Source organism: Seriola lalandi, unplaced genomic scaffold, assembly GCF_002814215.2.
Source record: "Seriola lalandi dorsalis isolate HSWRI2012SDOR001 ecotype SW California unplaced genomic scaffold, Sedor1 jcf7180002054483, whole genome shotgun sequence".
NCBI lineage: Eukaryota > Metazoa > Chordata > Actinopteri > Carangiformes > Carangidae > Seriola > Seriola lalandi.
The window spans coordinates 20354-31503 of record NW_019525036.1 but is presented as its reverse complement, the minus strand read 5'-3'; the positions used below and the strand labels follow the sequence as shown (position 1 = coordinate 31503).

General features: G+C 45.4%; 1 protein-coding gene across 1 annotated transcript in view; it reads left to right on the top strand.

Annotated features, from left to right (window-relative positions):
• The window catches only part of LOC111659595 (growth arrest-specific protein 7-like), a gene marked incomplete at its 3' end in the record, with an annotated part of 46543 nt that overhangs the window by 17600 nt on the left and 17793 nt on the right, over window positions 1–11150 (top strand). The window contains exons 2-5 of the mRNA XM_023412593.2: window positions 951–1068; window positions 7281–7358; window positions 8879–8967; window positions 11067–11120. Of these exons, the coding sequence (XP_023268361.1) occupies window positions 951–1068; window positions 7281–7358; window positions 8879–8967; window positions 11067–11120 (339 nt within the window). The remainder of the gene's footprint in view (window positions 1–950; window positions 1069–7280; window positions 7359–8878; window positions 8968–11066; window positions 11121–11150) is intronic.

The following is an 11150-nucleotide window of genomic DNA, read 5'->3' as shown; positions in this document are numbered from 1 at the left end:
TAAATAAATAAAGTTTATTATTATTACAATACAGTTATACGTATAATAAAAAAGATGACTAGGCAGTTATTGTCTTTGGAAGACATGCTGTGTCATGTTTCTGGTAGAAAGCTAGTTAGCCGGACGTGCTAACATTTTCATCTGATGTTAGAGAAGACGAACACACAGTCCGTTGTTTCTGGTTTTGGAAAGACCAGATGAAAAAACACCCCCCTCGATAATCTATAAATGTCCGGTTTGTCTCTTCCTGGATCCATGCAGAGAAATCCAAACCTCTCTCCATAGCTACGGTTGTGAGGCTGTGATTGGATGAGACGTAGTGAACGGTCAGTTGTTTGCTCCGAAGCTTCTCCTACTGTATCCTACTGAGTGCATCCAGCCTGCAGACACTGGATCGAGTTTCCTTGCGGATACTAAAAAACCAAACTCTTCTAGATGCTTGAATGACTTGGCATGGAGCCAAGAACCGAACTGGAATTTCATCTGGCTCCAAACTGCATCTCCGAAGTGTGTTACAATGCTCTCAGCCTGTTATTCTCCTGCTAATCAGGAGCAGATGTGCCGACATGCTCTCCCATGTTCCTCAGCTGAATGTTGTGTGCACACACGAGGACTCTGAAGGTCTTGGTCTCGCTCCAGACTGCGGAGCTGCACCAGTTTGTTGTGCTCAGTGTGCTCTGCTATGATGTCATTGGTTGCTGGTTGTGAAATACTTGAGGAAATGAGAACCTCATTGAACCCGAGCTGAGCGCTGCACATTTCTCCTGGTGAACCCAGATCAGCTGTGGTTTGATTTTTGTTTTTTTTTTATCTTCTTGTATCTGTTTATCTCCAGAAATCAACTCCAGTTAGGACAGATCCTCCAGAGATAAATCTTTGTCGTCCTTTGATTCACCCTCACGATTATTAACACTAACTAATGTGTTTTATTTCTTTTTCTGTCCCGACAGAGGACGGCGTCCCTGAGTCAGCTTCCTGTGGAGGACCTCAAAGACCCCCTGCCTCCTCACTGGAGATGCTACATGTCTCCACAAGGGCGGCGATACTACGTCAACACAACAAGCAACGGTAAAGAGACAATTTGTGTTCACGATATCAATCAGAGTGTCTTACGTTGTTCGCAGCTGGAGCCCAGGACGTCGTTCGTCCAGCTTAGCAACTCCCACACTAAAACATTCCTGCAAATCGCTCATAAATTCAGGATTATCCTCCACGTTCAGGTGCAAACGTCCGAATTAAGCTGAAAAAGAAAATGTTAGAAACTACAGACGAGACAGCTGGAAATCGAGCTAGCTTCAGAGACAATACCCTGCCGTCACCACAAGAGGGCAGCAAATTACACGATGAATACAAAGAGGCGTCAGATCCTTTATGGGACAAACAGACGTCGGATGTAAGGAGAGAGATGAGAGAAGGAGAGGCACCATTAAAAATATGCAGAATTAGCTGTTAGCAGCTCCTGTTAGCAGTGTAACCATCACTGTGTCACTGTGGGTTTAAAGCTGGTAGACCACTGGCAGGTACCTGACCCTTTTACCTGAAGTGTCTCAGCCTCAATACTCTGGTCCGTCTCTGTCAGGGACCAGACTTCACTGGATAAAGGGACAAGGATCAGAACTTTCTTTAGGAGCAGTTTGACGTATACATAACATACATTTTACAGTTTTAATTTGTCACTTTGCACTGAACCATGTTCCCCAACAACATCATCAAGAGTGTTTTTTATAGTTGTGGCTTGTGTTTATGTTGAAATCGACGCCTGAGCAGGTTCATCAGTCCGTACATGAGTTTAACGAACGCACAGAGAGAGACAGAGGGCGCAGCGGAGCTGATGCTGCCTTGTTTCTGTCAGCACAATCACCGCTCAGCGTCTCCCTGAGCACACAGGTTTATTATCTGCAGACAGATACCAGAGAGCAACACAGGCTGCGTTCACTGTCCCCGGCTGAGCTCACCATAAAAGCTGACTGATGGTGCTAATATCTGGCCTTGGCACGGCGGTAACTCTCCTGTGCCTTTGACTTGGGAATGTAATAAAGGTGAGAGAGTGCAGGTCTGTGCTCAGCAGGCGTGCAGACAGCGGGCGACACTGGGCCTCAGACAGGAACGTGTTCGTGTTCACACCACCGAGTCTTTTCTTATTCGGTATCAGAGTTTTATCGAAGAGGGGAAACATCTCTCCTGAGTTAATGTGTTTTCACAGTTAGCAAGCTTGTTAGCTCAGTCGCTAACGGGACGAGAAAAGCTGCGAAACCACGTGATTCAGCATGAACTCAAAGCTAAACTGCACTACCGTTGGTAACCATGGTAACACATACACATACTACAAGGCAGGGGTTTTCCCCTCATTCAATAGAAAGTGAAACTCTTCGTGGGCTCAGTGAAAGTAAAGTGCTGCCCCGACACACTGATGATGCAGGATGACATCACCGAAGTCACCTGTCAGCCCCATGTGACCTCAGTTGTACGGCTCTTTGGTTTGTTTGTGGTGTTAAATGTTAAACGCCTGAGTCGGTACGTGGTGAGCGGTTCTCTCTGTGAACCTGTTTCCTCCATGTAGCTGAGAGTGTGGTTAGCAGTAACTTAAGAGAGTAACCAGCTCCACATTAGAGCTGTTCTCGTCCTGTCCGTCTCTGATCGTGGTCGCAGTGGTCGGGTCGTGGCCATGAGAAGGAGCTAAATTTAGCCGGTTGCTCCACCCAAGCACAAGACCAGGGGAGTCACTCCTCCTCTTCCTCCTCTCTGTCTCTATTTCGATTCGATCAGATGCTAAACACGCTAATGTCAAAAAACTCTACACTTCTCACCACCTTCTAATGTTTATTAAAGTTTACTTTAAGAGTGAAGAGAAGTTAAAAACTTTCTGTCCCTCCCCCAGTGGTCTACACTTTACTCCTGTGGGGATGCGACAGGGTTCGGAGGCTCGTCTTCAGCAGTGAAGCAGATTATGTTCCAGTCAGAAATGACAAGAGGAACAAAAGAGCTCCACGATGTTTCCTAAGACAGAAAATAATTAATTTTTCATTGTTTTTTTTTTTTTTTGTTGCATGTAATAAATCTGTATCTGAGTCTCAGTTTGAAAGCAGTATTGTTGCTGCAGTGTTGTGAAACTGTCCTCTGAGGACACAGAATACCTCCAGGACTTTCTTTGCTTTGCGTCTTTGCTGCACGACGAGTAAATGAAAGCTTCGAGTGCTCGGTCCTAACACACACACACACACACACACACACACACACACACACACACACACACACACACACTACAGGCCTGCAGCTCTTTCAAATTCACCACCACAGTAACTGTTTCCAAACAAACCCATCTGATAACATTTTCCCTCAAACAATTGGTATTTATAGCATCTCTGCTATTTTTGCTGCACCTCCCTTTCGTTACACTAAAGTTCGTTTAGATTTGATACCATCCTGTGTGTGTGTGTGTGTGTGTGTGTGTGTGTTTTTGTGTTTCTGCATCGCCATAGTAACAGCAGTGTGCGTGGGTGAGGGCTGAATGTCCTTGTGTCAGGGCTTGTGTTTTTTTTTTCTTGCTTTTCCTTCCTGTGTTGCTGGGTGCAGCGGCGCTGGGTGCTGCGGTTTGCACCAGTCGCCTCCTAAGACTCTCCACTCGTCCCAGTCTGACCAGTAAGCTGCTCCATGAACACACAGACCGAATACTCACCAGGCTCAGCACACACACTGGAGATTTACTGCAGACAGACAGCCCTCTCACTTTCCAGGAATTTTTGAATGACGTCTGCTTAGTACTGAAGTATAAAGAAACTTTTTCACTCATGAAATTAAATTAAATCCATCTGAAATTAAATTGCATATGTATGTTTACAGTTGTGCCCTGTAAATTACTTTATCTTCTTCAAATCAGCGTATCAAAACGCAGAAATGTATATTTAGAGTTTATACAGCTAGAAAAGCTCATGTGAACTAAGGTGGATTTTTTTTTTACCTGCACTAGCTTGAAAGCTACTGTGGAAAACAAGCAATGGTCATGTGTGAATGTGTTTGGCTGGAGCACAGCAGCAGGACCACAACAGGTCTTGGGGCTTTCAGGGTTTTCCCAAACTTCTCGTGGGACTCGTCACGATGAAGCTGGAACCTCCCGCTGTGTTTAGAGTCGGTTGTTACCAGCAACAAAGATGTATTTTTCCCGTGCAGAGAAGCAAGCGTTAGCATTAGCCCCGCTGATAAGAAGAAGGTGAGCATTGAGGTACAGAGAGCAGCATGGGAAATTTAGGTGTTCTATTTACTTTCCGCACCTGGCCGGATTCCTTGTTTTTCTATCGGCCGGGCAGGTGTCCATCGCAGCACGGTGCAAGCCACTGGAAATAATGGGTTTCAGAGCACAGTGGTGCGGTCGCTGCGTTCTGTCTGAAAGCCTCATCTGTCACTGACTGAGTGATCAAGTTCTTTCAAAAACAAAAAAAACAGTTTTGACAACTTAGTGCCTTTGATGCCAAATTAACAAACTTTTCAGGCACCGTTTTTAGCTCTCAGAGACAAATCTAGTGACTTTTTGGACAAAGTTTAGCTGGTGTGAGGTAAAGCCTTCCCTCTGATGACACATCGTCAGTAAATCCAGCTGAGATCACAGCTCAGTCTTTGTCTTTAATTTATGTGTTTGACTTTGTGAGACGACGGTCCAGACGTGTACTAAGTCTGACCCAGTCTTGTTGACAGTGTATGTTGGTTCCCCTGTCGGCTCAGCTGTCAATCAAACACTGTCCCGCCCACTCAGAGGACTGGAAGATAAAAGAGCATTTCTGAAAGAAAAGGATTAACAATACATTTGAAAATATTTTTGACTGTAAAATCAAATGAGTTGACCTGAGAAGACCAGGGAGTGAGGCGGTGACTTCTGCTTCTTCCTTGTTTGTCTCATCGCTAAGAGACAAGATCCTTTAAAACCCCGTCTGTCTCAGGTCTTTCCTCTGCGGGACGATACAGAGTGAATGAGCCGCTTTGATTGATAAAAACCAGAGACAGGAGGCAGTTAATGCATCAGGGACCAGTGTCATATGGTTGTGAATAAATTATAGCAGTGTCAGAGCTAACTAGGCCACTTCTCCCTCTCGCTGTTCAGAACCAACGATGTCGTGCATCACTCGTGGCGTATACCGACGCGGGGTTGGTTTAGGCTTTTTCGAGCCACCGTCTCCTGTTGTCGGCCTCTCTCACTCTGCTGACTCTGAACCAGCGATGGAGGCTAAATGAACATGCGGTCGTGTTTGCCTCTGGGGAATCAGCAAAAGCATTAATTGATGCTTTTATGCTCCATGAAAGACCCAATCCTCCTGCTGTCAGTAGATGCCACGTACTGTTATTGATAAACGTGAATTCACATCATTAGGATCCGTGACGAGCCTGAAAGGAACGGATGCACCAATCCGCCGATTTATAAAAGTGAGCTGAATCGGGTTCTTGGTCCTCAATCAGGACTATCAGAGCCATTCAGAGGAGCGTTGCTCCTGCTGCATCGCTGTATCTGGAGGTATGAATCTGGCAGGTGACAACACTGATCTGTCATTTGTATAAAACCCAGTTTGACAGAGCTGATCTGCAATTTGCATTTCAAGAGGCTGTTGCCTAGAAACTCAACCTGTTCCACCCGGTTGTCAAACACTATAGTAAACATGTAGGATTTCTCACCTCAGACAAACACTGACTTGTAAAGAAAAGATATTGGATGATCAGTTTGTTTGTTTTTTAAATCGTGTTTTGACTGCCATCCCTCTGGCACAATAAAAAAAAACTATTTCCCTGAGCTAAGTAGATTACTCTGTATTTTTCCTGCCTTATATTTCTCACAGTATCGATTTGTTTACGACGAGCTAACGCAGAGAAATCGAGGCATTTAGGGGGCAGTGAGTAAAGCCTCTGCTCTGGTGTCGTACATCAAACGTGAGGGCACAGCCACTCTCCATAAGCCTGCTGCCAGTTATCCTCTCCATGCGTGACATCTGAGCTGATGGGCTTGGCTCCGTTGTCTCCTCTGCTGAGCAGCAGCAGATCGAGCAGAGCCAGCCAGAGAGACTCAAATGAAATCAGAGCTCTTTACATGTCCGTGCCTTTTTCTCTCTGTGCTGACAGTAAAGGGCTAATTGAGCTCAGAGCTGTGGTGAGAGTGGACGTAGGGGAGTAAAAAAAAAATCAAAGAGAGGCCTATTATATTAGGGGTTTTTGTCGGCCATGCTTTCTGTATCCTCGCCCTCTTTACCAGCAGAGGTGAAACGGGGGCAGATGATGGAGAAGTGTCACTGCCTCTGTGGAGCTCAGTTCAAATAAATCTCTACTTTTATTTGGTGTAAATTTTGCAACTGTTGTATTAAGTTTCTGCAAAACACAACAGGTGGTTGAATAAAAAATAATGTGGCAGAGGGGGTTGTTGTGGGTCTCAGTGATCCTGGGAGCCGTGTTGTCTCCCAAGGCAAATTGATTCCAGGGCGGAGGCGTCCTGACCACATCCCCAAACCACCTCAACTGGCTCCTTTCAACATGAAGGGGCAACGATTTTACTCCCAAACCCCTGGAGCTCTATACAACATCAGAATAAATCAGGCCTTACCTGACTCACTACACCACCAAGGACGTGGTTATTTCTCCCCTCGACTGCTGCAATGCACTTCTGACAGCGAGACCCTCGCAGATGGTCTGGAATGCAGCAGCCTGTCTGGTCTTCAATCAGCCCAAAAGGTCACATGTCACTCTGCTTCTCATTGACCTCCACCGGCTCCCCCATGGCCGCCTGAATCAAATTCAAGTCACTAATGCTGCTTTCAGAGTCGCTTCTGGGTCTGCACCATCCACTCGAGCTCAAATCATTCAGCCTCATGCTCCTCCTCGCCCTCTGATGAAGACTCATCTCTTCTTCCCGACACCTTTTAACTCCCTACAATGTCTAACTAGCTCTTACTATGAGTTTTCACTGCATCTCTTCACCTGGTCTCCTTCGCTTGTTGTGTCTCCCACAGCTTCTGTGTTGACGAAAAATTATCATCAGACTCGCTACTGATTTAAAAATAACAAATAAAATGGACTCAAAATGCCATCTGTGAGGCTCATCGTCACTTTCACTGTGAGACAAGTTTGTTTCTGGTTTAACTGCTGACTGCAACAAGTGCCAAGTTAGCAACCGTGGAAGGAATCACTTCCTATTGATGCCCACAAATACACTGTAGTTCCAGCACTGTCAAACAAAAAGAACATGACAGTTGGTATTTCTCTGTTAATGTCGTTGTTGTTTTTCCCCTTTCTCCTGAACGCTCCGTCAGAGACGACATGGGAGAGACCGTCCAGTGTACCCGGGACCCCCAAAGCCTCGATCCGACACAAGAACTCCCTGCCAGCAGGTACCGAAAATCCTCCTCCGTCTGAACTCTGTCACTTACATTTCCTCAAGTCTTGGTGCCTGAGGGCGGTGAATTCTCCTCAACCTCCACGGAGGCACAAAGCACCCACTCATGCACACCACTCATACACACAGACACTTCCTGTAACTAATTTTATCTGTAGCCTCGGCTGCAGAACTGAGGCCTCCTCTGTCTTTTTTCCTGGCCCTGGCCCTGAAGACAAACAGAGGAGACATTAAGGTTTGTGGGATGTTTCCTGCTCTTAAGTGTTTAAATGCTGGGAGCAGCCGTCATTCATCAGCATCACTTCTATCACAGACGACCACTCAGTTTCACCTCAAACCAAACAGCAAAGTCTCTCACACATACTGAGGTGCTTTCAATTGGAAAGTCACTGTAGAAGATCTGGAAAATGCTCGTGTTGTTGTTTAAACAATAATTTATAAGATTTTCACTTAAGTCGAGGATCTTGTTGCACCAACTGTTTGGAAGTTGATTAAAATTCAAATGGATTCCACCACATTAACACATAGTAACTGTTGTGTAGCTACATTGCGTTGAGTTGCTCATCATCACTTACACGTTGCCTTATGGGAAACATAATGTTAGATGTGTTGTGTTACGTTACATTGTGTTACGTTGTGTTATGTTACGTTATGTTGCGCTACATTACGTTGCGTTACTTTACGTTGCGTTACATTACATTGCGTTACTTTACGTTACTTTACGTTACGTTACTTTACGTTACGTTACTTTACGTTGCGCTACCTTATGTTGCGCTACTTTACGTTGCGTTACATTTTGTTGGTTGCATTTTAGCACCTCCGGTTCCCTCGTCCTGAAGTCTCTGGTTCTGTTTTATATTTAACTTTTGCGGAGGGAACCCGGGCGCTAACTTCATCATCTCTGCAGCACTCTTGATGTTCACTCAATAAACATTAAACCAAGTGACGGGACAAAGCTGTTCAGGTTCATTTAACTCCTTTCCCTGTGGAAAATGATTCTACTGCCTCTGGTTGTTTGAGGTGACGCTAACATCTTCTTTTTATCCATCACCAAGAACATTAAGTAAGAGCGTTCACAGCTGGTGACGTGAAGCAAAAATCCTCGTTAGGTTTGTGATCTGCGTAAATCCTGACGCCACTTTCAGACAGCTGCTGTTCCACCAGGTTCTGTTTCTGTACATGTCTGTACTTTATGTTCCAAGGGTTTACTGTCTAAATTCAACAAAGATAATGAGTATTTACAGTTCCCTTCATGATCTTAACAAAGATAAAGTAGCTTCCAGTTACCAAGAACTTCATAGAACTTTATGATTAATTTATATATAGCTGGTGCAATCGAAGCCGGGTCTCTGTTTATGACTGTCTGTGCTCCGTTCAAAGGCGTTAACGAAAAGACAGTTCAGCACCGGCCCGGTTCTAAAGATAGCTGAGTAAATTCCTCCTGGATCAGCACAAGAAATAATGACACTTCTTTCTTTATCTTTCCATCTCTCTCTCTCTCATTCCTTTCTCCAGTCAATGGATTTCACTCAGGTGGGAGTCCGTTGCATCATGTGGAGCATTCGCACAACAGTCTGGTGAGGAAGAGCAGCGCAGAGCCACAGGTAAGGGCCGTTAACTGACTGTTGTTTCTGCCTGTTCCCTCGACAACGTGATACACATCCAGCCTGTGAGCATGAACTGTGCCTGAAAGTCTCCGCTGAGCTGTCGACATCACAGCGCTTCCCCTTTTTTTAATTCCTCTGCGCCGGCGACGGTCAGAGTCCGAGAGAGTCGTGGAGATGATATCTCAGTAATGCCTTCGCAGAACTTCTTCAAATTTGACAGAAACATTCACTAAAACTCGAAGATGAACTGACTAGATTTTGCTGGTCAAAGGTCAAAGGTCAAAGGCTCGCGATGACCTCACAGAACACGGTTCTAGCCTCTTGAATGTGGTGTCTGTGGTAAATTTGTTTAGATTTGGCACAAACATTCACTTGAACTCCAAGATGAACCGATTAGATTTAACTCAAATGTCCATGAGGAGAAGATGAAGCGATGATTTTTATATATCCAAATGGTCAAAGGTCAACTTCACTGTGACGTCATAATGTTCTGCAAAAACACTTCTGGTCATTATTCAACACGGTAACTCAGAGACTGTGACCGTGTTTCCTGCAGCTCTCCTGGTCGGTGGAGGAAACAACCAGGTGATTCTAGTTTTAATCGTCATTTAATCAGAGAAAACATGATTTAATGGTATTTATTTAACAAACCTGGGAGGGTGGGGAGTGGCGCTCTCACAGTCTGCATCAGACTTTGACTTCTGAAAGGAGAAAATGATAAACATGCAAATAGGAACTGATACTTCTCTCCTTATAACTTTATTATCTATGTGTGAAGGTTTGTTGTGAAGTCAGTTATAATGGAAAACTAAGAAAAGAAACCTTTACACAAGCAGTTGAAAACCAACGGACGTCATCACGACTTCACACTCACATCATCTTCCTCTGTCAGTCTGGATCTTCAGCTTCGCTCGGCCTGATAGTATGACTCAGTTCTCTGATGTATACGAGTCTGAGGACACCTCCACAGTGAGAGTCACAGATGCTGCTCTGTTGGCGCCAAAAAAAAACATCAGAAGAAGAAGAAGAAGAACCGTGTTTTATATGGCTGCGCCCGAACTGAACTGAAATCAGAGCGTCTCTCGGCGTCTGTAGCGGAGCCAGTGGCGGAGCCTGGACCGGCCTGTGAGCCGCCGAGCTGATGCATCATTTGGTTCATGCAGCTTCAATCACACTCACCTTCACCGCACCTGTGTTTTCACTTCCTGCATCGTAAGAATGAAACTGTAGAAGGACACTTCACCTCTTATAGCATCATCGTACAGTCACAGATAATAACCTAGAGATGTTATAATGACATATCACATGATTCCCCCCCCCCCATCATCATTAATGGAGGGGCTGGTGGCAGTTAGAGCAGATTAATTCCTCCTACAGTATCTGCTCTCTTGATCATAATTAACCAGGCAGCCGAGGCACAGTTACTCAGGATCCACCCACCACTTATTCACTCAGTCTCCTCATTTCTCTGCCCTCATGCATGTTACACTCATGCACACACACACACACACACACACACACACACACACACACACACACACAGCCATTCAAAAAATATAATCACACTCATGCTACTGGCTCCGGAAAGGTCTCGTTCCCTTGAGTCCGGGACAGCAGGTGTAAAGTTCCCCTCTGCTTTTCATCCCATTTTATATTTATAAGTTTTATTTTTCTTAATTTTGTGTCCTCTACACACACAAACATACACACACACACACACACACACACACACACACACACTGTAAATGACTCTATTCTAAGCTTAAGTGTTGGAAATCACACACACAATACACCCACCCTCACACAAAGAGAGAGAAAGCCAACCATGCTTTGCTTTGCTCTGCAGAACTATCCTCCCTACTCTGCACAGCAACACACACACACACACACACACACACACACACACACACACACACACACACCAACAACAACAGCAGCAGCAGCAGCAGCAGAGCGAGCACCAGACAGACGCTAACAGCGCTCGCCAGGAAAACAACTGTGTTTGTGTGCGTGTGCGAGTGACAGTGTGTGTGTGTGGAGCAGTCATGTCTGACACAGAGGACGGAGGTTTTGACGGAGCGTCCTTCTCTCTGCAGAGTCCGGGATCCACGTCGCCCACCAGGAAGCAGAACAAGGAGACCACGGTAACGGTGAGTAGAGCAACTCGAGGGGGGGGGGGG